Source organism: Lipotes vexillifer, unplaced genomic scaffold (assembly GCF_000442215.2).
Source record: "Lipotes vexillifer unplaced genomic scaffold, Lipotes_vexillifer_v1.1 scaffold239, whole genome shotgun sequence".
Taxonomy (NCBI): domain Eukaryota; kingdom Metazoa; phylum Chordata; class Mammalia; order Artiodactyla; family Lipotidae; genus Lipotes; species Lipotes vexillifer.
In genome coordinates, this window is record NW_006769620.1 from 976,673 (window position 1) to 1,004,488 (window position 27,816).

Below are 27,816 nucleotides of genomic sequence, written 5' to 3' on the forward strand. Positions count from 1 at the left end.
GGGGGGGGGGGGAAGGGAGGAGGAAAGATTTTTTAATTTTCTGTGTGTAAAAAAGGTTAAACTCCAACACCCACAGCTTGCTCCACTCGACACACCATGCTCATTAAACCCCACACGGCACTTAGAATGTGTCTGTCTTTCCTTTCAGAATGGGCACTAGATTACATTCCCGAGTAGACTTGTTGAAGCTGCAGCCCAGCTGCTTGCTGGCTAAGGCGGCTGAATACAAACAGCTTACTTGTGAGCACCCACAGTTAAGTCCAGCAATTAGTCAAGACACGGTAACTCTGTCCCCACGACAGTTCTGTTAAGACTGTCACAACATTTTTGCTTTCAAGAGATGATGAAATCGACTTTTTTTTATAGAGAAGTCAAAGGGCTGAATCCCAGGGAAGGCTGGAGGGCACCAACCCACCACCCTCTCCCCAGAAGCCTGAGGCGGGCCCTGGCTGTTGGGGAAGATTTCCCCGACGGCTCTACCGCTCCTCCCAGTGACTCACTCCGTCCCATTCTGTCCCTTTCCCCTCTAAGAAAGGCGAGTGGGTTCCAGCTGGGAGGGGAGCGGCACCCCAAGCCCTACAGAGAGCCAGTTACCATCAAAGTTGCAACTTTGGAAGAAGCAAAGAAATGCAAAGTAAAAGAACAATGTTACTGGGGACGTAAAGTGGGTGGTCATTCTTTAAAACCCTCCCAGGGCGATGCACAGGTATTTGTTCAAAGATGGTCACTGTGGTGGTGCTGTTAAGAGAAAAACTGCAAAGAATCTGCTCCCTGGTTACAGAGATGCTGCTACAGCTGTGCCGCTGAATAAGGCCGTCCACAGGGACCAACACGGAACCTATACAAAATAGCTTCTAAAAGAAGTCAAGTCCCAAAGCTGTATGTATAATGTGACTGCATGTTGGACAAACACGGCCGAGATACATCCTCAACTTTCTCTGGGGAGCAAGGGGTACAGGAGACTTCCCTTGCCTGTGCTTCTGTAGCAACTGAACCTTTTTTTTTTTAACAAGAGTATTACTTGTGTAAGCAGAGAACAAAATTACAAAATCAGAACTAGTGGATTGACCACTAAAAAGACAGGGTCGGATCCAGGGACGAAAGCTGAAAACGTGGAGGTTATGCCAGCAGTAGCCTGCGTAGCCTTGAAAGTCTGAGGAACCTCCATGCTCAGCTAAAGGGAGGCATGGCAAGAAAGGGACAGGAAGGAAATCCCCGTGGCCTAGCTCACAGCCGCCCGCCTGCCTCCTTTCTGTGTGACGGCCAGGAGAGGCCAGCCTGACCGCCCAGTGTGCAGCCCTCAGCACTTCTGAGGAAAACGGACTCGAGAGTGGTTCTAGGGGGCCTATAGTTTATAGTTAGCTAACTGAGGATTTAAATAGTCAAGTAAAATACTACACGAAATGAGAACCTCTTTTTCTTGTCTACATTCAAAGTCTATAGGAGACCAAAATACACTTGGAAGGAAAAAAGTTGTTCAGCCCAGCATCATGCAAATTGTTTTTGCATGAGGTGGCCCCTAAATTACTGCTTTGAGGCCACTGTGTCCTTCTGGCCCGGAAAAGAGATTCATCTCCCTGCCCCCATCCTACAAAGAGAAGTGCTGGAAGTGGGGGTCAGCAGGGGCTGAGCTGTGGAAACCACGCTGGCCACAGAACTCTCCCTCCCTCCCTGCCTTGTTCCTCACCCCGCTGCTAATGAGCTCAGCTGCTCCACGCGAGGGGCAGATGGAAGCAGTTGATGGCTTCACTAGATGACAACTGTCTGTTAACATCATTAGAGTAATTTGTACAGTGAGGGCCCCAACCAAACGCAGAGGCGAAGACTGGAACAGAGCAGGGCTGCACTGGAGGGACCGCACGAGGAAGAGATGACAAACGTCAGGCGCTCAGCAGAGGGCCGGGCGCCACTTGGGGGGACACAGGGCAGCAGTGGTGAGGACATAAAGGGCACAGGAGAGAAAAACAAAAGGCCAGGTGATGAGCCGAAGAAAGGGAGGAAGGAGCAACACTGGATAAACAGGCTTCCCATCTGCTTTCGGGCTGTTGGGTGCGGTGAGCGTGCGGTATTTTTATTTCAGAGAAACCAGGTTGCCTGAGGGCACGTCTTCCAAATCGGTGCCAGAACGCGGTCCCTCCCCGTGTGAACCAACACGGAGAGACCCAAGTGCCACCACTTTAATTTACACCGAGAGCTCAGCACCAGCCCGTTGCAGGTGGGGAGGCGGCTTGAATCCTCTGTTAAACCCAGCAGGTGTGTTTCCGAGCCACTAGGAACCCACAGGGGCTCTGCATGGAAAACCGACAGAGAAGGTGGCTGGGGAAGCCTAGGACCACTGCTCAGAAGAGCTGCGCGCGTTTGCAGGAGGTTTTGTTTGTTTGCTTCTCATTCCAGTTCTCTGGTCCAATTACTTGTTGTCTTTTATCACGTTAACAGGAAGCTAATGAACACTGTCATTAGCTGCCTGAAATACTCTTGCTAAGGACCACACTGGGCATACTAATGAGAGCCCAAGACTTCAGAAGACTTCTGGAAGATCGGCAAAAATCCAGATTACCTTTGCAGGGCTGACAGCGGGGACAGGAATAGGCCCTCAGCATGTTGATGACACCCTTCCTCTGCCTTTAATTCTGGCACTGCCTGGTTAGATAACACCCAGTAACACCAACACTGGGACAGGGAAGGTTTAGTTTCAATCATCTACTCGAGGAAATTCCTTGTCCACAAGTTTTTGGGGCCACGGTCCTGCCGACTATGCCATCCCCGATATCACCACTTTTTCGAGAAAGGCGGACAGGCTGCGGCTCCACACGGACTCCACAGGGCTAAAGTCAAGGGCCTAGCTGTGACCAATAGTTGCCACAGACTCTAAGAACTATACTGAAACAAATGAGAGCGAAATTCAGCAGTCTGACTCTAGGACCTAAAACATCGACTGCGTGCGGCACCTCTGTGCGGCCCAGTCACTATGTGAAGCCCTGAGAATCTTTTCCCTGCTACTTCAGAGCTCTCTCTCTTTTTCTTTTTTTCTCTCACACCATTTCACTGTGTAAGGAGGGTCCTGTGTCAAAATCAAAGTGCCTCAGCTATGAGCAACCAGATTCCTACTTACTTATAATCTATTAGCCATAAATCACTGACTCAGGACATACAAACTACCCCCCTGCCCTCCAAGGCTCAGTTACTCCTTTCTGGTAAACCCAGCCCCTGTCTCCAAAGCCTTTGTCCTTCAGGCAAGCAGCAGCCATTGAGAGCTGGCACATTTATCGAAGCCATCCAACGTTACCTGTTCTGAATAGAGGATGGGGCTTGTTAACTCCTGCAAAATACCCTTGCCTGTGGCCGGACCAACCTGCCCCATGTTCCCCAGACTGTCAACGAGCTGCAATAAAACCTGCCAAGTGGACACAAAACTAGAGTCAAATAAATGATCGACACAGCACCGGGACAAGGAGGTGGCACCGCCGTGGCTATGCTGTTTCACACCGCCCCTGTCACTAGGCTCGCTTCAACCTTCCCCTACAGGAGGCGGCCGCTTTGCTCTCTCAGCAAAATCCCTGGTAGATGATTCCAGAGAGAATCGTGATTTCATCTCCCTGTTACAGAGCCCAACCTTTAGACAGGTTTACATGTTGTAACAGCAATGCTGAAACAGCATTTTGAACAGACCTGTGCGGATGATGCAGAGCAGTGAGCTGCAAGGGAGGTGTCAGGCACTATGCTATGTTAAAAGTGCTAACTATTAAGAGTTAAAACCACAAATGCTTTCTGCTAACAATGCTTTCCTCGTCACTTGCATCCTGCCTTAACACAACTGGACGCCGGCTTTCTCAGTGATGCAATCCAGAACCTGGCAGAGGCCACAGAGGTGGATGCCATCTAACACTGAGATGGGAATCACCCACGACACTGCGTCAACCCGACTGTGCAATATCATCTCACGTAAGCAACATCAAACGTAACGTTTTGTACGATAAAAGTAAATGATACCCCAACCAGGGCAAGCAAAAGGAAGGGTGGGTGTTCTCCCGATGCTGGGCTAAAGGAGGAGGAGGGTGGACGGCGACGGCGGCGGGGCCTCCCTTCCCAGCCTTACCCCGACAGCCCCCGTGTCCGCCAGACACCATGCAGGGCAGAGAGGACGTTCCCACTTGCAGGGCTGGAGCCGGCCTGCGTGGAAAGACAAAAGAGAAGCCATCACCTCACGGAACTCCCCAACCAACTTACAGCAGGCTCTAGGTACCCTCAGATGCACGGCTCCCCACCACCCTCCTGTAGGACACAGTTCCAGATAGACTGGGGGGGTCTCCCGGGAATCAGGACCTCTGGATCTCACTAGACGAGAAGCCCTCACACTTGAACCCACAAGCAAGCACTGAGTTGGCCCATTTCCCACCAGAAGTAGCTTGTCTAGGTTCCTTCTCTCACTGTCAGCCTATGAGCAGAGCTTAACTCAGATAATTCACATACTACTATTGAACAGGAAAGACACTGAAAGCAGTATTAACTCATCTGAGGAGGATGGGGAATAATCAGTATGAATGGTAATGATTATGAAACCTATCTAAGTGGCTAATGAACACACTTAATCAAGAATACCGTGTTCAATTTAAAACAGGCTTTGCCCTATCAAGCTACATACTACGAGTCTGCCCTTATTTGTTCCGCGTTTCCACAAGGGTATGACTTTTTAGTTTTTCTTGTTTTGGTCCAGGTATATGTGTGCCTTTCCCTGTAGTCTCGGTCCAGGTTTTTTAAAAACAATTTTACTTAACGACCTTTTTTAACAATTCTGAAAAATGTCCTAATTCATCTGGTGAAGGCTTAATAAGCCTTCACTCTTATAAGTTCAGAGCCTCATACTTGCTGCATGGCATGAAGCAGGCCAACGCTCTGAGCCTCGGGTCTGTCACCAGTAAAAACAGAGATTCTTTGAAAATGGTATCACCAGGCAGAGGCCCTACCAGCCCTCCCTGTTCACACAATACAGGTGAAAATGACTGCAAAACAGTAAAATGCTACCCAGACATCAGTCACAGCGATTCCTGTGGATATTGCTTTGTCCAAAGGCAGTTTCATTAGTGGTTCAACAGGCAGCAAAAGGCTGCTAACTATAGGTGTTATGCCACTTTTGTTCACTTTATATACATGTAAGCCCTAAGTGCTAATAGATACAAGCATCTGTTGTGTCTATATTACATTATTTTACCACTTACCTTTGCCAACATGATTCTGGTTTTTGCCACGTCCAGAGGCGTGGTGACTGCAGCTGCAAATCCACCTGTGCATATAAAAATACCCAACACACAAGTGAGGTCCTGTTTACTGCATTACACGGTAGTTTCTCATTTTTATTTTGTAATTAATTTCTCATATCTCTGCCAGAAATACTTCTTTATCGTCACGTCCACCTGATTGATTCAAGAATAGGAAGCACACATGCAAAATCTTTACCCACACACTCCCCTGCTTTGTAGTGATGTCTGACTGCATACAGAAGAGGTGACGGGATAATGTTTTATACCTGCAAGTAAAAAAACAAGGCCCCACAATGTAGCTTGCTCTTTTGTGAAGCAGCAGACAAACCCGTGTGTGTACAAAGGGGTGTGTCGTAGTCAGACTCCCACTCGGAGAGGCATGCTGTGCCCCATGAGTCTCAGGGGGTCCATGCCTTCCATGGGCCCATCTTCTCTAATCTGACTCCAAAATGCTGCTGTCGTTTCTGCTCTGAGGCAAAACTGGCAAACAGACACGGGTATCAGTGTGGGGATTTTTCATATAAGTGGCTGGCTTCTTACGGTTAAAAGAGTATAAATGTTTGTGTATTTGCAGGCTTCTGATCAACAGGCCAGTTAGAGTAACAAGATTTCTAAACTCGCTTTCATATCTTGTTAGAGTCAGTTTTGATTCAAGCCTGCATTCTCCCTTACTGCTTCTTCCCTAACTTTTCTCTCCTGTCCTCTTTATTTAAATGCCATGAGTGCCAAACTGATTTTTTTTTAATCCACAAATTTTAAACGGGTCCATATCTACAGACAGAGGAACTGGAGGACTACTTTTTTTTTTTAACAGAAATCACAGTATATGGTACCATTGTTTTATTTAATACGATACAAAGATATATTTTAAACCCCAAAAGGCCCAAAGGAGATAGAAATAATGAGCCCCAAAGGGCTTTCTAAAGATTCAGCTTCCGTGAGCCAGGGTGAAATCGGCAGTTTTCTAAGAGCTGAACAGAACACGTGTGTAAAGGATGCTTCAGAAATAGCACACCTCTCCCTCTAAGTTTTGCGGTGTGTGGACAAGGAGGTCATTTGATCTCTGCCCAATATCTTTCTAAAATATGTTGCTGAAATAAGATCATTAAACTGAACCTCCTCCATTGGGTAACATTTATTATGATGCTGACTTCTTGAGAGATGTACCCAGAATGACACCAATCTTAGGGCTAAAACCAGAGTAAAAACCATAAACATGTATACTGGAGTCCCTTTTATTTTAGCCACCTTTGAGTTATGAATATGTGAAACACTTTCCTCCCAATTCAAAAGTTGTCTGAAATTCAGAGACCTGCTAAACTGCAAATATTTAAAAATTTTGTGGACCCAGTCCTGAAATACTACTCTTACTTTTTTTTAACCACTTACTCTGCCATAAAGGAGGTGGGACTCAAAAGTCATGTGTACCTTGGCTCCAAAAGTAATGCTGTTTCACTACACGATGACTTTGATATATGAATAAAACAAATCCAAATGTATCCAGTTGTTAAAATCCAAAAGTGCATACACGATTTTCCTACTTGAAAATCTTTACAAACTGACCTGAACCAACTAAAAATTAACAAGGACATCATCTGTCCCCTGTCTGACCACTCAGGCTCTCACACGTCACCTGTGTTGAAAAGTATTTGTTTTCTACTAAATTTGGATACTGTAAATCGAACTTATTTGGGCCATTAGCAAAAGTTCACCATTCCTCTACTGTAGATGCCTGCCAATATTCTTCCAGTGATTTCTGTTTCAGGAAAGTAATAAGAAGAAAAGTTAGACAAAAATGCATATGCTAAAATAGGTCCTACTTTTATTACTATGACGGAAACTTTATTTTATGCAAGTTATTAATAAGACGATTTAAATGTCTTCAAATATCAAAGACTGCTTTAATTCACAGACCTCACAATGTTTTTTATGAGGCTGTAAGAAGGACTTGTGAAGATCACGTAACAGAATAACTGGTCATGATGGGGAGGGGAGCTGTATTTCCAGTTAAAATGTAGTTATTTTCTGCATTTTACTTAAGGGAAATGTAAACCGCTGGTAATAAATACAAGGAACATGCTAACATTAGACAGGAAATAATTATTTGGTACAGCGACTGCAGGCTACTTTAGTGCTCAAATCACATGTGAAACAATTTTCTGTGGGTTCCACTAGAGTTGAGTTTTTACTGAATGTTAGGCTAACTGCTTTCAAGAACCAGACTCAGGGGAAACTAGACTTTTACAGTGAAACTACATCTCACGTGTCCTCAGGGAAGAAATGCAGGTTCGTCGCCTTCTCCAGACAAAGGGGCCGCCTTCCTACGAGAGTTATGGAGCTGTCACCTCCAACAGCAGCTGTGAATGTGGTGGGAGCAGTAATGGGCGGCACTGCCACACACTGTCCGCCCAGGGGCTCCCCTCCCCAGATGAGCCGGAAGCAGGAAAAGCAGCTCCACCGACGAGCTACAAACAAGCGTCCAGACTTGGACGGCTTCAACAACAGCAACGGCAAAAAACGTGTTTTCGTTTGTGTTTTAAAGACTGCATCAAGCCCTGTCATTTGTTACCCAAACAACCCTCACCCTATTCTAGAGTTTCAAACCATGGCGGGAGAGCTCTCTCTCTTAGAGAATGTAAGTTAAGTGTTCATTACAGGAAACTAATCAAAGGACATTAGAACAGCAGATATCCCTATAGTAGGAGATATCCCTATAGTAGGAGATATCCCTATAGTAGCAGATGTCATAATTATTAAGACTGAATGATGGTTTTATGTTTGGAAGTTAACTTGAAGTAGGGAAGTTGGCAAAGTCCGTTTCCCCACCCCCAGTCTAACCCCCGACCAGAAGCCAAGGGAATTTCTGAGCATGACGAGCCATCAACACCTCCAATCTCAAGGGACATTTTTGGATATTTGTGCCAAGTGGTTTATAAAGCAAGCATGGGCACCGAAGAGTGCCAAGGATGGCCAGAGAGTGGTTCGTCTACAATGCTTCAACCAGGTTAAACTTGGAAAAGCACACAGGGATGAGAAATCAGATTTCTGGTTTATAGGGCAAGTTTTATCACTGCCTCTGTGGCCATGTAAGGCAAAAACATCTGAAAGTACAGCCGGTAAGCATGTCAGATCTTAGGGGCTGCCCAAGATGACTAGTCATTAGTCATTTCTCTATACTGTGCAGTGCACAATCTTGCAGCAAATTCTTACAGAATGTTGCTTTCTCACAATCTGAAATATTTTCCAATTACGTTTATCTTTCAGAAAGGTTGTAAAAGAGTAACCTTGTTCCTCAGGATCAACATTTGTACCAGCTAAAATTTCAGAACAAAAGGGATATAAACAAGAAATCTATTTATTTTACTTTATCTTTTGTTAAATACATGTACATGTACTGACAACGGATTTTCTGCAGACCTTGGGCAAATTCCTATCAGAACCTCAGCTGAAAAAATAAGATAATTGTCTTGGAGTAGTTTTTAAATCTACACCCTACTAGAGGTGATGATTACGTATAGTAACTTTATTAATGTGTTATTTTTTTCATGCAATTAAGAATATGAATTACTGTGATGATGACAGCTTTTCATTTCCTGGGTGCTGGTTGTTTTTATTGAAATAAACTCCGTAAACGCAGTTCTAACGCACATTATCGCACCTATCCCAGCAACAACCCCTTAACGGAGGGAGGGTTGCTTCTGCATTACAGGTAAGGGAAACGGGTGCTCAATAAGGCCCCAAAGTCTCGTTCCTTAGCTGGGGATAGAACAGAGGTTTGACAGCTCTATGATTCAGACAGGTCAGCCAGCACTGGATCCTGAGGCTCTGGGCGAATCCCTTCCCTGCCCCGCATCCCAGCTTCCCCACTGTCCCTGGAGAGCAGTGTGGCTTGCTGCACTCCTCATCCTCAGGGGGGCCACCGGAATGGAAAGAGCCTGGCCCACAGGATCCCGCCAAACAGTGGGGGTCTGATACCAAGTTTCTCCCTGGCTCCCACCCCCTGACTAAACTAAGTACTTAGTGCCTATTACACAGCATTATTCAGAAAAAGGAATTGTAATGAACGCACATGTCCTTAATAGGAACAATGCATATTTGCAAGCGAATCTTTGAATTAGCTACCTAAGGGAAGGGACCAGAGAATATATATATTTGTTTCAACACTCAGACGTTTTATAGTATGTTAACTTTAAGAACCGGCCTTCCTTATCCAGGATGACTCAATTTCCAGAATGCTCACTTTGTGCCCAGGACCCAGAAGGGAGTCCACAGAAACGCACATTTCTTAGGGACTGGGGAGTAAAGACTCCTGACCACTGGCAAATGAATCAAAACCACGTACCCATTTAACACAGCTAATGACTATGGATCATGTGGAAACAATTACCCGTCATAAGCAATCTGAGCTGGCTTCATATCTAGAGGCAAGAGTCTTATTTTGGATTATCAATTCTATAAGTCAGATGGGTCCAATTATTAATTATAAAATGTATGTTTTCTGTTTTCCTAATCACTACAACTAAAAACCCATCCAACGACCATTAAACAAATTGGAAACGAATTATTTTCTACTAAGGTTGGTATCCTAAGCCCGCATATCTGTCAGTTTACTGGCTTCACATCAAAACCAGCAGTTTACAATTTTCTGGCAAATTTCCGTTTCGATTTATTTCAACCATAATTCTCACTCACCTTTATTTGCAACAAAATGTATTTATTTCTCTTTTAGACCGTTACACCTCTTACTTTTTAAATTCTTTCCAGTTTCTGAGTTCTCACTAAAACCTCACTGGAAAACGCATATGACCAAGTGATAGATAGACATTGCATAGTGTCGCTCTGCTCTTTGTTTAATGTCTAGAAAATGCCCAGATGTTTAGATCTCCATATTTTCTACACCACGCAGTTTTTAGCCTTCAGTAAGTTGTGGAGCAGCCTCCGCTCTCCTGACACCAGTTAATCTACGGCGCTGTCAAACATGTCACATGGACCGTGAATCACTGCCTTCTGCAAAAATCGCCTAAACCCCCCCCAAGAAGTGCTCAAGGCAGATAGCTGCACCCACAGCCAGTCTCTTCCCACAGAGGCCTTGCTAAATCATCTTTAAGATAATCCAAGGGTCTGAGTGAAGGCTTTAATAAAAAGAAAAAATTTGTCAAAAACAAATTGGCTGTCTTTCAGGCAGACACCTTTTTAGCAGTTTTTTTTTTTTTTCCCCCCTAAGACACTCTCTTTTCTCAAACAACTAGTGGGACTCTTTTCTTCCAAACAATCTGGAATTTCTGAAGACTGTTGTTTTTGCACAGTTAATATTTTCACATTTTTCTCCCCCTCTTTGGTCTTTCCCAGTATAATATAATCCTTTGCACCTGCAAATGCTCCACAGACTGCTGACTGCCAAGAATCCACCACATGATCCTGCCTCCAGGACCAGAGGGCCTGTGTTTAAGGAGAAAGAAAAATACAAGTTATTAAATATTTGAATTTATCGGAACCTCCCGTGGGTTAGCTCTGGGGATGGGAACTTAAGTGAGAAGCTATTTTGGTGGCATTCCTCACTGATGACATAAGTGATTTTCCCAAGGACTTAACTGCATTCTAAAGTAAGTCAAAGAAACGAGGGTGACAGCTACGTTAGAGTGCCCAAAGGAAACCATTTTCAGGGAATATGTGATAGACACACACATATACACACATTTACATACGTGTATAAAAATAAAGGTATATCTTTAAGACAATGTAACATTTTAAATGTTTCCCATATAATTCTAAACATATATAAATACCATAATTCACAAATTAGGCCAGAGCAGTGTATACCAAATTCCACAGTTCTTTTTTCAATCTTTACCTATGCTGTACATGTTTGAAGGACGCTAATTCTATTACTGAACCACGTAAAGTTCGTCAAAATGCTTTTCGCCCTGTTTTTGTAATACGTTGAGGATTACACAAATAAACACTCGTGCTGAGTTTCAAACTAGGCAAAATGATGGCAGAGACGTGGTGCCTTGCTTGTTGAGAGTCTATGATTTAGTAGAAAATAAAATACAGTCATATCAAATGGTGAAGAGCGCTGAGTCAGGCCCTGGTCTAATCTCTGACCATACATCAAAACCCACAGTCCTCACGACAACCCTGAGAGTTAGGTCCTGTTATTGTCCTTCTTTTACCCAGGCTTTCTAACAGCAGAGCCTGCACTCTTTATTTTTGTTTTTAGCTTTATTGAGGTACAACTGATATCCAATAAACTACACATATTTAAGTATGTGATTTGGTAACTTTTGATAGACATACATGTGAAATCATCACCATAATTAAGACAGTGAACATATCCATCACCCCAAAAAAGTTTCGGGTCCCTTTGTCATCCCCCTTTCCTGCCCTTCCTTACCAACCCCTAAACAATCTGATCAGTCACTCTACATTCGTTTGCCTTTTCTAGAATTTTATATAACTGTAATTATACATTAATTTTTTTAACTCGAATTCTTTCCTTCAGAATTTCTGTATGATTCATTCATGTTAGTGTGGATATCAATAGATCACCCCTTTTTAATTGCTAAGTAATATTCCATTGTATCATTATTTGTTTATATACTTGCCTATTGACAGACATTTGGGATTCTTCCAGTTTTTAGCTATTACAAATAAAGCTGCTATAAACATTTATATTCACGTTTTCGTATGGACACAGGCCTTCATTTCTCTTGGGAAAATACCTAGAAGTGAAATAGCTGGACCACATGGCAGGTATACGGTTGTATACTTTTTAAGAAACTACCAAATTGTTTTAGAAAGTGGTCGTATTTTACATTTAGACCAGTTCCAGTTTCTTTACATCCTTTCCCACACCTGGTATTGTATTTTAAAAATTTAACCATTTTAATTGGTATGCAGTAGCATTTCATTGTGGTTTTATTATGTATTTCCCTAATGACTAATGATGCTGAGCTCCTTTTCATGTACTTGAAAAGTATATCCAGAATATATTTTCTTTAGTGAAGTGTCTGTTCGAAAGTTTTGCACGTTTTCACCGGGTTGTCTGTTTTTGTAATTACTGAGTTTTACAGTTCTTTATATAGTCCAGCTATAGGTCACCTGCAATTCTTTTCTCCTAGTCTGTGGCTTCTCTCTTCATACTCTTAACAGTGTCTATCCAAGAACAGACTATTTAACTTTGATGTGCAAATTATCCTTTTACAGATCTTGCATTTGGTGACTTATCTAAGAAATCTTTACCTAACTCAGACCACAAAGATTTTTCATCTATGTTTTCTTCTAGAAATTTTGTCTTAAGGTTTGATATTTAGATCTTCCATTTTAAGTTGATGTTTATGTATGCTACGAGGTTTGAAGTTCTTTTGTTTTGTTTTTAAACATGGATATGTAATTGTTCCAGCAATTGGAAAGGACTAGCCTTTCTGCAATGAACTGCCTTCTCACTGTTGTCAGTAATCAATTGTCCATATATGCGTGGATTTATTTCTGGACTCTGTTTTGCTCTAATCTACACATCTATCTTGATACCAATTCAATACTTTTTTGACTACTACACCTCTATAATAAATCTTGCGTTCAAGTAGTGTTAATTCTCCAACTTTCTTCTTTGTCAAAGTCCTTCAGACTACTCTAGAGTCTTTGCACGTCTGTAAGAATTTTAGAATCCGCTCATCAATTCCTGCAAAACTGCCTGCTGAGATTTTTTTAATTAATTAATTTTTATTTATTTTTCGCTGCGTTGGGTCTTTGTTGCTGCGCACGGGCTTCCTCTAGTTGCGGGGTGAGTGGGGGCTACTCTTCATCACGGTGCATGGGCTTCTCATTGTGGTGGCTTCTCTTGTCACGGAGCACAGGCTCTAGACGTGCAGGGTCACTAGTTGTGGCTCGAGGGCTCTAGAGCTCAGGTTCAGTAGGTGTGGCTCACGGTCTTAGCTGCTCCGCGGCATGTAGGATCTTCCTAGACCAGGGCTCAAACCCATGTCCCCTGCATTGGCAGGCGGATTCTTAACCACTGCACCACCAGGGAAGTCCGGCCTGCTGAGATTCTGATTTGAATTGCAATGAATCCATCAATCACTTTGGAGAGAACGGAGATGCTAACCGTATTGAGTTTTCTGACCCATAAACATGGTGCATCTCTCCATTTACTTGGGGCTCCATTATTTTCATTCATTCATTTATGGCTGTGTTGGGTCTTTGTTGCTGTGCGTGGGCTTTCTCTAGCTGTGGTGAGCGGGGGCTGCTCTTCGTTGAGATGCGCGGGCTTCTCATTGTCATGGCTTCTCTTGTTGTGGAGCATGGGCTTTAGGCGCACAGGCTTCAGTACTTGTGGCACATGGGCTCAGTAGTTGTGGCCTGTGGGCTCTAGAGCTCAGGCTCAGTAGTTGTGATGCAAGGGCTTAGTTGCTCTGCAGCATGTTGGATCTTCCCGGGCCAGGGCACAAACCTGTGTTCCTTGCATTGGCAGGCGGATTCTTAACCACTGGGCCACCAGGGAAACCCTGGGGCTCCATTATTCTGTCTCAACGATGTTTTGCAGTTTTCAGTGGAGGTCTTGCACTTGTATTGTCAATTCTATCCCTAAGTATTTCATATGTTTTGGTGCTATTGTAAATGGTATTGCTTTTTTTTTTCCTCTAAATTTCAGTTTCTGATTGCTTAATATGTAGAAATACAAATGACTTTTGCATACTGATCTTGTATTCTGCAGCCTTGCTAAATTTATCAGCTCTAGTAGCTTCTTTGGAGATTCCATCAAATCTTCTACATCCGTGATCATCTGTCTGTGAATAAACAGTTTTACTTCTTCCTTTCCAATTTGGATCATTGCCTTTTATTTATTTTTCTTGCCTTACTGCACTGGATAGGCTGTCTAGCATAATGGCAGGTACTGCAATAAGGATGAAGAATATTAGAAATAAGACCTCTTGAATATATTCATCACAATGGTTAGAATAGTATAATAACCTGCTCATGGTGGCATGACATTTTTATGGATGATCAAATATACCACAACTGAAAGAAGAACAGCAAACCCAGTACTAATTTTCTACTCTCAATACTTCCCCACCGAAAATACACCTGGAAGGTTGAGTAAGTTGCTACAGAAATGGAGAAGGTGCCATATAAACAAACCAAGGCATGTAGGGCCCTGTTTGTCAACTTTTCTTAAGTCAGTCACCTAACTATGGAAACTACCTAACAAGTTAGAGATATAATAATGTATGGTGTCTGAGGGCTCCAACATTTCCTTCCACCTAACTAATGAGAACAGTTACTTGGAAAGTGTATTTATTAAAATCACTGGACTAAGAGTGCAGCTATCAAAAAGATTTTTGTAACCTTACTTGTGGAAGTAGATGAGCTAAAAAAAAGTTTTAGCACAAACAGCTTTCTAAAGATAATCTTGGCATTAAGCAGAGTATTTAGTATTTTTTCACTAAATGCTCTAATGTTTGAAAGTATATCTGTGTAGAAAACATTTTTTTCTCCAGAGCTCTTATAAGCACTCAAGACAGCATGAGAAGCAAATTAGCAGAACAGCAACTTTTTACTTTAAAGATGGCAAAAGGTGGATTTTATCAGGCTAATGCCAAATTTAACACCATTATTTACTTTGCTGACTTTTTAGAAAAAGGATACAAAACATAAAATAGTCATTCTGGTAATGACATCATCTTCAGTTTCTACTGGTACCTTTAAGGGTGCCAGAGAGCCAAAGTTCACTCCAAACAAACTTAAAATACTACAAATAATGCTGAGTTTATAAGCAGTAATAAAGAACAAATAATAAGATGTGCACTACATGTCATACAGGATAAAAAAATCAAAGATACTACATAACTCATAAATTCAACATTTACTCAATACCTACTAGGATTCAGTCAGTATAAGGTCAAGGGAAAAAAGATAGCAGTCCCCAGGTCTAATATGTGATGGGAGTAGAGTGAGGGCAGAAGAGGGTTATAACAAAAAGTGACAAAGAAGGCTTCACAGAGGTGCCTGTTGTAATCTAGGAAGGAAAAAAACTGGTTGCCAGGGGAAGCAAAACACTGGATCAAAACAGACTCTAACGGCTGAAGACACAATTTAAAAATAGAATCTCCAAAGATAAGCATATCACCTGGCCAGAACAATTTAGCCTAAAAACATATAAGGAAATCATTTTGTATTAGAAAAGGATACTAATAAATATCTTAAACGAAAATCTCTATAACCAAAAGATTTAGATTCAAGTGAGAAACTTCCACGGCAAACACAGCATAAGAGAAGTAACGATTATAAAAGCAACCACAACAAACACTTATACAGAACTTACTATGCTCCAGGTACCCAACACTTTACATACATTAACTCATGAAATCCTAACCACAATATTCTAAGGTATGTGCTATCTTATCCTCATTTTACAGACAAGAAAGTTGAGGCTCAGAGAAGTTAAGTAACTTGCCAAAGTTTAAACAGGTAGGTACAGAGTATATACATACTTGGACTTGGATCTACAGGTTACAGGTATTTTGACAGCAGACAGAAGGTATTTATAAGATACTTCACTTCCACATACAGGTAACTTTTACTAGAATGATATCAGAATATTCAAGTGAATGAACAAACTTTGTCAATGTCCAAAGCAACTTGCTTTAAATAATATGGGTTTGTAATTTTTTTAAATAATGAATTGTCTGAATATAGAACTTTGGAAAAAGAATACTGAGACCAAACTAAAAAGATGAGTGTTGTTTACAAATGATTCATTTGGGGGCAACTTTAAATTTATTAAGCAACAAGGATAATGACAAGAAAACTGGCTGGTAAAAAGTACTGTACATGAATTATGAAAATATTTTGAAATTATATATTTGTTCACATATATGGAGGAACTGGAGGATTGTGATCAACAAAAAACTGGCTGGAAAGACAGGCGAAAATTAAGGAAACACTCCCATTTACCACTGCAACAAAAAGAATAAAATACCTAGGAATAAACCTACCTAAGGAGACAAAAGACCTGTATGCAGAAAACTCTAAGAAACTGATGAAAGACATTAAAGACGATACAAACAGATGAAGAGATATACCATGTTCCTGGACTGGAAAAATCAACATTGTGAAAATGACTATACAACTCAAAGCGATCTACAGATTCAATGCAATCCCTGTCAAACTACCAATGGCATTTTTCACAGAACTAGAACAAAAAATTGCACAATTTGTATGGAAACACAAAAGACCCCAAACAGCCAAAACAATCTTGAGAAAGAAAAACGGAGCTGGAGGAATCAGACTCCTGGACCTCAGACTATACTACAAAGCTACAGTAATCAAGACAGTATGGTACTGGCACAAAAACAGAAATATAGATCAATGGAACAGGACAGAAAGCCCAGAGAGAAACCTACGCACATATCTTTGATAAAGGAGGCAAGAATACACAATGGGGAAAAGACCGCCTCTTCAATAAGTGGTGCTGGGAAAACTGGACACCTACATGTAAAAGAATGAAATTAGAACACTCCCATACACAAAAATAAACTCCAAATGGATTAAAGACCTAAATGTAAGGCCAGACACTATAAAACTCTTAGAGGAAAACACAGGCAGAACACTCTATGACATAAATCACAGCAAGATCCTTTTTGACCCACCTCCTAGAGAAATGGAAATAAAAACAAAAATAAACAAACGGGACCTAATGAAACTTCAAAGCTTTTGCACAGCAAAGGAAACCTTAAACAAGACGAAAAGACAACCCTCAGGATGGGAGAAAATATTTGCAAACAAAGCAACCAACAAAGGATTAGTCTCCAAAACTTGCAAGCAGCTCATGCAGCTCAATATCAAAAAACAAACAACCCAATCCAAAAATGGGCAGAAGACCTAAAGAGACATTTCTCCAAAGAAGATATACAGACTGCCGACAAACACATGAAAGAATGCTCAACATCATTAATCATCAGAGAAATGCAAATCAAAACTACAATGAGATATCATCTCACACCGGTAAGAATGGCCATCATCAAAAAATCTAGAAACAATAAATGCTGGAGAGGGTGTGGAGAAAAGGGAGCACTCTTGCACTGTTGGTGGGAATGTAAATTGATACAGCCACTATGGAGAACCGTATGGAGGTTCCTTAAAAAACTAAAAATAGAACTACCATACGACCCAGCAATCCCACTACTAGGCATATACCCTGAGAAAACCGTAATTCAAAAAGAGTCATGTACCACAATGTTCACTGCAGCTCTATTTACAACAGGCAGGACATGGAAGCAACCTAAGTGTCCATCAACAGATGAATGGATAAAGAAGATGTGGCACATATATACAATGGAATATTACTCAGCCATAAAAAGAAATGAAATTGAGTTATTTGTAGTGAGGTGGATGGACCTAGAGTCTGTCATACAGAGTGAAGTAAGTCAGAAAGAGAAAAACAAATACCATAGGCTAACACATATATATGGAATCTAAAAAAAAAGAAAAAATGGTTCTGATGAACCTAGAGGCAGGACAGGAATAACGACACAGACGTAGAGAATGGACCTGAGGACATGGGGATGGGGGAAGGGTAAGCTGGGACGAACTGAGAGAGTGGCATGGACATATATACACTGCCAAATGTAAAACAGATAGCTAGTGGGAAGCAGCCACATAGCACAGGGAGATCAGCTTGGTGCTTTGTGACCACCTAGAGGGGTGGGATACGGAGGGTAGGAGGGAGGGAGACGCAAGAGGGAAGAGATATGGGAATATATGTATATGTATAACTGATTCACTTTGTTATAAAGCAGAAACTAACACACCACTGTAAAGCAATTATGCTCCAATAAAGATGTTAAAACAAAAAAAAAGAAAGATTACTCACAGGAAGTGTAATATTATTGTTTATTAGCTTTAAATAATTTAAGAGTAGATTAGAAAATGGAATAAAAATGTAGTTTAGACAACAGTATGAATGACTGCTATTGACAGTATTACTTACCACTTGCTGAGTACCTAGCATGTTCCAGAAACTATGCAAAAGACTGCACATTTCTCATTTAAGTTTGAAAGCTGTGTATTATTATCCAGACACACAGGTGTAGGGTGGTACTAAGAGTTGTCAAGTAACTTGCCTGAGGTCACACAGATCGAAAGTGGGGGAACTGAAGCTGATTTTTACGGTCCCCTCAAAGCCACGTGCCTTGTAGAAAGAATAGTATATAAGCAACATTTATAAGCCTCCTCGATACACAGCTCAACTTCTACGGAAGCTACAATATAATATGCAAGTTATTAAAGAAAATATTTTGATGTCAATAAATGTATACAAATCATGTGGGTTTGGAATGGAGGATTTTTTTTAAGGCCCTGTCTCAACACCAAAAATTTTTAAATTGCCGTAACTTCTCAACCTAAATAAGTATTTCCATTGCCACAGAGGTCTAATGATCATTCCTGTAAAAGCAAGTAAATGGCTGCAGGGGGAGGGCAGAAAGGAGGCCCAAACGTGAAGAACCACAGCGTGGGGTCTCAACTGATGTGACAGAGCTTGTAAGACTAAAAAAAAGCAGGCGGCCATACTTTACTTGGTGTTTGCTTACTTATCACTAGTCCAAGTCCTGTTTCCATTTTCTTTTCAAATATAAAACGAAATTTTCAGATGAATCCATGCACATTTGCTTATATCTCATGTAAATGAGACATTTCAAGTAACGAGAATGGCAGTCAGAAATGTTCTTAGTTTCACTTTTGCGGTTTTTCTTGAGGAAAGTTTCCTTAACATAGGATGACTGGAAACGATTTCTAGTAGCTTATTTAGAAAATTTCATTTTGAAATCATTTTAGACTTACAGAAAATGTGCAAAAATAGTAGAGGTCCCATACACCCTTTACCCAGCCTCCTCTACTGTTGACATTTTACATAACCCAAGTGTAATGATCAAAACAGGAAATGAAAATAGGTACAATACTCCTAAGATACAGACCTTAATTGAATTTCACCATTCACATTGTTTAAAGGTGTGTGAATTTTAAACATCAGGCCTGATTTATTTTTCAATTAATGACATTTCTATTATCCAGCAGGATATTATGAGGAATCCTGAATACTTAGTGGTGGCGCTACAAAAACAATCAGATTGTTCTTCACTCAGAGCTCAAGGGCCATCAGAGGAAGAAGGCATGAAGTACTTTCGAGGCTCCTCCACACACACCCCCACCAGGGTTACAGCTATTAGCACCAGTATTCATTCAGAGGACAGAGAGCAAACACCAGGCCGGATACTAGGAAATGGCTGGGAGTCCAAGCCGGAGCCAAGTGTCTTTCAAGTACAGCATGAAGAGAAGGCTTTGTTTAAAAGCCTTCTCTTTTAAACAACCCACCCAAATGTGCACAGACACATTTAAGAGACCCACCCAAATGTGCACAGTTGTCTTATGAACGAACAACAAATTGAAAATAAGCGTTTTGGCTTCAGTGCAGGGAAACTTAACTTTGGGACTTCTTCAGTTGTTGTCCTCAGAAGTAGTTAGGTGGCTTCCAATTGCGTAAGATTACAACACTTTATTTACCCCATGAGCTTTATGGTACCTTAGTAGGTATCTGTGCTGAATCGTCTACTCAGTTCCACATGACTGACATCATAATAAATGATGATAATTCATTTAACACAGCAGAAAAGACAATCCTCTGTGCAGGTCTCACTGCTGTCTAGTACCAGAATTTCAGAACACGTCAAAGACAGCAGATGATTAATTTCACTCAACTGCCCTCCATACTGTAGGTGATCAAGCTATTGCATAGCTTTGGCACATCCACTTTAAAATATAGTTAGGGCTTCCCTGGTGGCACAGTGGTTGAGAGTCCGCCTGCCGATGCAGGGGACACGGGTTCGCGCCCCGGTCTGGGAAGATCCCACATGCCGCAGAGCGGCTGGGCCCGTGAGCCATGGCCGCTGAGCCTGTGCGTCCGGAGCCTGTGCTCTGCAACGGGAGAGGCCACAACAGTGAGAGGCCTGCGTACCGCAAAAAAAAAAAAAAAAAAAACACATAGTTAAAGCAACAACTGCCTATAATTTTATTATTCAATTACTAATTAACAACTGAATAATAAAATTATATTTATAATTTACATTAATGAATTCTCTGTGAAGTACTTATATACAAACATGACTTGAAAAAAGAGATTTCCAGGGCTTCCCTGGTGGCGCAGTGGTTGACAGTCCACCTGCCGATGCAAGGGACACGGGTTTGTGTCCCGGTCGGGGAAGATCCCACATGCCGCGGAGCGACTGGGCCCGTAAGCCATGGCCGCTGGGCCTGCGCGTCCAGAGCCTGTGCTCCACAATGGGAGGGGCCACAACAGTGAGAGGCCCGCGTACCACAAAAAAAAAAAAAAAAAGAGAAAAAAAGAGTTTTCCAGGCCTTCCCTGGGGGCGCAGTGGTAAAAAATCCACCTGCCAATGCAGGGGACACGGGTCCGAGCCCTGGTCCGGGAAGATCCCGCATGCTGCAGAGCAACTAAGCCCGTGAGCCTCAACTACTGAGCCTGCGCTCTAGAGCCCGCGAGCCACAACTACTGAGCCCGCATGCCACAACTACTGAAGCCTGCGTGCTTAGAGCCCGTGCTCCTCAACAAGAGAAGCCACCGCAATGAGAAGCCCACGCACCACAACAAAGAGTAGCCCCCGCTCACCGCAACTAGAGAAAGCCCGCAGGCAGCAGTGAAGACCCAACGCAGGCAAAAGTTTTAAAAAAATAAATTTTTATAAATAAATAAATAAATAAATAAATGTGGGATTTCCAAAGCAAAGTTTTAAAATGAAAAGAATAATGAATACAATTGGGAACCACAAGTAAGCTTTCACTTCTGCCCTACCATGGCTGGAGCAATATACGCAAGTGGTTAAAGGGCTAAAATGGATTCCTCTTAAACCGATAATAAGAGTTCGTAAGAAATTTTTTAATGAATGATTGTGCTGGTTAATATTGGGTTGGCCAAAAACTTCTTTTGGGTTTTTCCTTAAGATGGTACAGAAAAACCCAAATGAACATTTTGGTCAACCCAATATAAGAAATTTCATTTATTCTTGAGCAAACGTAAGATGGGCTCAAATGCTGAGTTTGCTTAGTAATATTTAGGTTTTACAATTACAAAGCAAGATTTTTGCATATGTGTGCCTAGGTTTTATTTGGGAGGTATTTATTCTGATTGGAGGGCTGTCTGAGCTTCCTGGATCTGTGGTTTGATGTCTTTTATTAGTTTGGGTAGGGGCAAAAGGTATCTAAACTGAGTAACAGTTATTATTAAAACTGATGCTCGTGATACAAATTTTAAGTCAACAAGAAAAGGTGTGATTATTTTTAATACTTCTGCCTGGAAAGACACACTTGGTTTGCTATGTTTAAGCATGTAACAATCTTTTTAAAAGATTTTTATAAAAATGGTTCAAATGGAAGAACTGGGGGACTTACACCAACAAGCTCCATTTATTCAGAAACAGGCACGCTGACAAGCCACTATCCTCAAAAGCACCAAAAAATATGTATAATAAAGACTCCCTTCTTTTCATTAACCTGCAAAAACTCGCTCATCTGACTCCTGATTCAACAGGATAGGGACTTCATTACCTTCACCTCTGGAGTCTCACAAGGCCTTGCACAATTCCTTATACACAGAAGGCAGGCAAATATTTGGAACCGATATGTTTACCTATTAATGTAAGTAGTGTTGGATAATTTTACCCTTGTGTAGAGAAGGAGGAAAACATCCACTGGCCAGACATCATAATCCCAAATTGTCCTTTGTGGCTCAGGAAAGAACCGTATAAACCAGGAACAGCTAACAAGTTCCAGCTCAAGGATGAACATTTACTTAACTGGACAAGGCCTTCTAGTGAGCTGGGCAGAGACAGTTCCAAGGCTTGGTTGAGGTTCAGCTGGAAGGAGGGCCAGGATCACCCAGGGATGACAGAGTGAAACCAGAGCAGCACTAACAGTATCCTATCGCATATTTACACCAGACATACTAAACTGACACCGAAAACACTCACGAATACCCAGGAAGCAGGTCTAAAGGACAAAGAGAAACAAAGCTAACTCCTTTTCTCCCCATTTTTTAAAGGAGATTACGTGTGAATCTGTACATGGCTCCCTGGAAATCAAATACTAGCACAGTTTTATATCTCCAAAGGAACTGGGCATCATTATAGGCATTTTTAAAAAGTGCACAAATGGGACTTAATGAAACTTCAAAGCTTTTGCACAGCAAAGGAAACCATAAACAAGGCGAAAAGACAACCCTCAGAATGGGAGAAAATATTTGCAAATGAAGCAACTGACAAAGGATTAATCTCCAAAATTTACAAGCAGCTCATGCAGCTCAATATCAAAAAACAAACAACCCAATCCAAAAATGGGCAGAAGTCCTAAAGATACATTTCCCCAAAGATATACAGATTGCCAACAAACACATGAAAGAATGCTCAACATCATTAATCATTAGAGAAATGCAAATCAAAACTACAATGAGATATCATCTCACACCGGTAAGAATGGCCATCATCAAAAAATCTAGAAACAATAAATGCTGGAGAGGGTGTGGAGAAAAGGGAACACTCTTGCACTGTTGGTGAGAATGTAAATTGATACAGCCACTATGGAGAACAGTATGGAGGTTCCTTAAAAAACTAAAACTAGAACTACCATACAACCCAGCAATCCCACTACTGGGCATATACACTGAGAAAACCAGACTTCAAAAAGAGTCATGGACCACAATGTTCACTGCAGCTCTATTTACAATAGCCAGGACATGGAAGCAACCTAAGTGTCCATCAACAGATGAATGGATAAAGAAGATGTGGCACATATACACAATGGAATATTACTCAGCCATAAAAAGAAACGAAATTGAGTTATTTGTAGTGAGGTAGATGGACCTAGAGTCTGTCATACAGAGTGAAGTAAGTCAGAAAGAGAAAATGAAATGCCGTACACTAACACATATATATGGAATCTAAGAAAAAAAAAAAAGGTCATGAAAAACCTAGGGGCAAGACGGGAATAAAGACACAGACCTACTAGAGAATGGACTTGAGGATATGGGGAGGGGGAAGGGTAAGCTGTGACGAAGTGAGAGGGTGGCATGGACATATATACACTACCAGAAGTAAAATAGCTAGTGGGAAGCAGCCACATAGCACAGGGAGATCAGCTTGGTGCTTTGTGACCACCTGGAGGGGTGGGATAGGGAGGGTAGGAGGGAGGGAGACGCAAGAGCGAAGTGATATGGGAACATATGTATAACTGATTTACTTCGTTATAAAGCAGAAACTAACACATCATTGTAAAGCAATTATACTCCAATAAAGAAGTTAAATAAATAAATAAAAAGTGCTTTTTTATATTTGTTTGATAATCTGATTAAAATAAAGTGTGTTTAATTCCTTTCTCACACTTTGTCTCAGCCAAAAAAAGTCAATTTGATTCATCACAGGAATGTTATATCTGAATGAGCATATTTATCTCATTTTGCTCACAAACTTGCATAAACAGAAGAGAAACACCCAAAAGAAGATGACAAAGGAGGAATCCTGATGTGCATTTTATTGTTTTTTGACAAAGGACCCTAACCCACTAGCTTGTGGGACCCATGAGGCAAGGTTAAATCTTAACTTGGTTGAAAGTAATGGAACCTGCAAGGAACGTATTAGGTGTTGATACTGCTTTGGCTTCACAACTGTAACTACAGCAGGACACCAGGCAGCTGACTACACCGGTCCAAAGGAGGAGATGGGAGAAGGATCCAGAGCCTCAGAAGTGACACCCTTTCCATCCATCCTGTCAGGCTTTGCTACACATCCTTCCTTCCTTACTTAGTTTTCTTTGACATCTCTTTTTAACCATCTGTCTTTAAGAATTCAAAAGTTCTCATATTTTTTAAATTGTTAAAAAAGATGTCTGCTTCATTATAATGACATTTCGCTAAAATCCTAATCAGCATCTCAGACTCTGACTTTTGCTGGTGATCTGGACATAAAATATTTTGCTCTTATTTTTAGGAGTGTTCTTCCATCTTGACATGCTGTATTTAACTTAGGGGACAAACTTAGTGCAGTAAAAACCACACACAATCATTTTTACTCTGTTATCATTCCCTTCTCAATCTTTAATATGCCTTCACAGGAATCTGTGTTCTGATCAAACATGTCTGTGCAGATACCAGATTGTCCCAGTCTCATGAAATGGTGCAGCGGAGACCCTGACCATGAGCACCTTCTAAATTACTATCATTTTGTTCATATGCTGAAGATATGGGAGAATGCTGTGGATGGAGTGATAAAAGACACTTTAACTATTATTAAAATAAGAATCAGGACTTCCCTGGTGGCACAGTGATTAAGAATCCGCCTGCCACCTGGAGGGGTGGAATGGGGAGGGTGGGAGGGAGGGAGACGCAAGAGGGACGAGATATGGGAACATGTGTATATGTATAACTGATTCACTTTGTTGTAAAGCAGAAACTAACACACCATTGTAATGCAATTATACCCCAATAAAGATGTTAAAAAAAAAAAAAAAAGAATCCGCCTGCCAATGCAGGGGACATGGGTCCAAGCCCTGGTCCAGGAAGATTCCACATGCCGCGGAGCAACTAAGCCCGTGTGCCACAACTACTGAGCTCGCAAGCCACAGCTACTGAAGCCTGCGCGCCTAGAGCCTGTGCTCCGCAACAAGAGAAGCCACCACAATGAGAAGCCCACGCACCACAACAAAGAGGAGCCCCCGCTCACTGCAACTAGAGAAAACCTGCATGCAGCAAAGAAGACCCAATGCAGCCAAAAATTAATGAATTAATTTAAAAAATAAGAATCAACAACAATAAAGTTACCCTTCAATTTGTATAAAAATATAGCTTTTATAAAGTACTGGCTGTTTAAAAGACTTCTAAAATGTACTGATTTTATACATTGTCCTATAACTGAAATGATAATCCACTGGCCCCTGATTTCTGTTACAAAGCTATGATTTCACTTTAGAAAATCATCAGCATAATGTGAAAATTTTACATAACCAAACTGATTTTATTTTCATTTTGCTTCAAACGTTGCATCTGAGGTTAAGGTTTGCATTTCTTCTAGTTACTGCTTTGCAACTTAGTAACACCTTGTGGCTAGAAGCAAAAGTACTTAGACCTGGCAGCACTCTTAACAATCCTCTACACTTCTCTATATATTCAGACACTAGAACAAATCTGACATTCTTATAGGAAATTTTATCATATCCTTTCAAAATACGCGTATCGTTTCTCAAAGGCTCAGTGAGAATACATCTGTATGTTAGAGCTGTCAACATACTTCTGAAAGAAACTACTTTTAAATACAACGGTTAATGTATACAGCTACCCAACTTTGCTTTGACCTTGAAAAAGAAAGAAGGCTAACCTCCAAACAATTAGTAAATAGTCATAAACACCTGCTGTGTAAAAGTCATAACTACAAAGAATATAAACGATCAGAAGACAAAGTTTCTTCCTCCAAAAAGCCAAGTCCTACAAGAAATTAAAACACAAACACGCGGGAAAGGTAGTCTGGCTCCACTCATCCCCATAAACTATCTGTGCTCCCCCATTTCGGTCCCTCGGAGCTGACTCCTTCCTGAAGCAAACACTGTTTAACCCTTGCCCAAGTACAGCAGAACCGGGGATGGGTTGGGGGAGGGGAGGAAGGGAAGCTGGTCTAAGAAATATGGTAGCCAGGGCTTTTAAGTTTTATGTCATCAAGTTAAAAAATCAACACAATTTGCAGAAATGCCTGAAATAAGCTGATTAGATATGATACAACCATCTCAACTTTTTACCAACTTTTGAACATATGAAACAGCAACGACATTCTTAAAGATATTGTATGCTATGTGCAAAGTTATGTGTAAAATAATTAAGGACATCAACTCTGGAGTCAGACTGTCTGGGTTCAAATCCTGGATGTACCCCTTAACACTGAGTGTTCCTGAGGCCTTGGGCAAGGCACTCAAACTCTTCTTCAGTTTCCACATCTGCAAAATGAAGACGGTAAAAGGGCACCCACCTCAAAGAATTGCCATGAAGATTAATAGGAGGTTAAGCCATGGAAAGTGATTAGCACAGTGCTGGGCACACTGTAACTTTGAGAAATGCTACATATTATGATTATTAATGATCATGACTGTAGTAATAAAAACAATGTTAACACAGTAAAAGGGTACTGGACAGAAAACTGAGGACTTAAGTTTGGCAGATGGAAGACAATCTCTCTGAGCCCTGGTTTCCCTGTTTTAGTGGGGATGACAACAGGACCTGTCTCTCTGAGTTGTACGTCACGTGAATAAGATGCTAAGGAATATATAATATACTCCTCAGCACAGTGCCTGGCATATATCTGCTCAACACACAACGTGTTTTTTGTAAGTATTTGGGCGTCAATAAGTGCATAACTAAATAAACTATTTAAATGCTACAAAGGAAATAAACAGGTGCTGTGTTTACTGAGCAGGGAAGATGGGAAGGTCCTACTTTAAAGATGGGCAGACAGGGAACGCCTCTCTGAAGTGACATGATCTAAGACTAAAGAACAAGAAAGATTTGGACGTGAGAAAAGCCTAGGGAAGGAAAGAGCCAGAGTGAAAGCTTGATGACGGATTTTTGTCAACCCTGTTGATCACTATATTCCCCAAGCCGTAGGCACATAGTAGGTACTCAGTAACTATGTCTAGAATAAATGAATAAAGAATATTTCTGGCAGAGGGCACAACAAACTTAAAGGCCCTCGGGTAAGGAGCAGCCTGGCGAGTCCGAACAGAACAGAGGGAGGCTAGCCAGACTGCAGGGCAGGACGTGGACATGGGGAGGCTGGAGTGTAGTGGGCGGGTGCTGTGGGATAAGGTCGGTGAGGTAGGAGCGGCGGATGACACAGGACCCTGTCAACCGCAGTTTAAACTCTGGATTTTACTATTCTTTCAAAGAGGTGTCACTGAAGGCTTTTAGCAGAGAGTGGTATGATCTGATTTATTTCTTTAAAAGATCACTCTGGCTGTTGTGAAGAGAAGATATTTTAGAGAAGCAAGAATGGAATCAGGGAGACCACTGGAGAGGCCAACGTGGCAACTCAAGCAAGAGATGAGTTAGAGGCTTCAATCACAACAGTGGACTCTTCTGGGGACCTTCCTGGTTGCACAGTGGTTAAGAATCCGCCTGCCAATGCAGGGGACACGGGTTTGAGCCCTGGTCTGGGAAGATCCCACATGCCGCGGAGCAGCTAAGCCCGAGCGCCACAACTACTGAGCCTGTGCTCTAGCCCGCGAGCCACAACTACTGAAGCCCACGCGCCTAGAGCCTGTGCTCCGCAGCAAGAGAGACCCCCGCAATGAAAAGTCTGTGCACTGCAACGAAGAGTAGCCCCGGCTCTCCGCAACTACAGAATGCCTGCACGCAGCAAAAAAGACCTAACGCAGCCAAAAATAAATAATAACATAAAAATAAATGTAAAAAAAAAGAACAGTGGACTGTTCTGATGGGTTGGATGATGAGGGAAAG

General features: G+C 41.7%; 1 protein-coding gene across 1 annotated transcript in view; it reads right to left on the reverse strand.

Annotated features, from left to right (window-relative positions):
* Positions 1-27,816, reverse strand: part of SLC25A26 (solute carrier family 25 member 26) — a 146,131-nt gene that overhangs the window by 1,605 nt on the left and 116,710 nt on the right. Inside the window, exons 7-9 of the mRNA XM_007445669.1 lie at positions 10,628-10,697; positions 5,217-5,281; positions 4,097-4,170 (exon numbers count right to left, since the gene is read on the reverse strand). Coding sequence (XP_007445731.1) covers positions 4,097-4,170; positions 5,217-5,281; positions 10,628-10,697 — 209 coding nt within the window. The remainder of the gene's footprint in view (positions 1-4,096; positions 4,171-5,216; positions 5,282-10,627; positions 10,698-27,816) is intronic.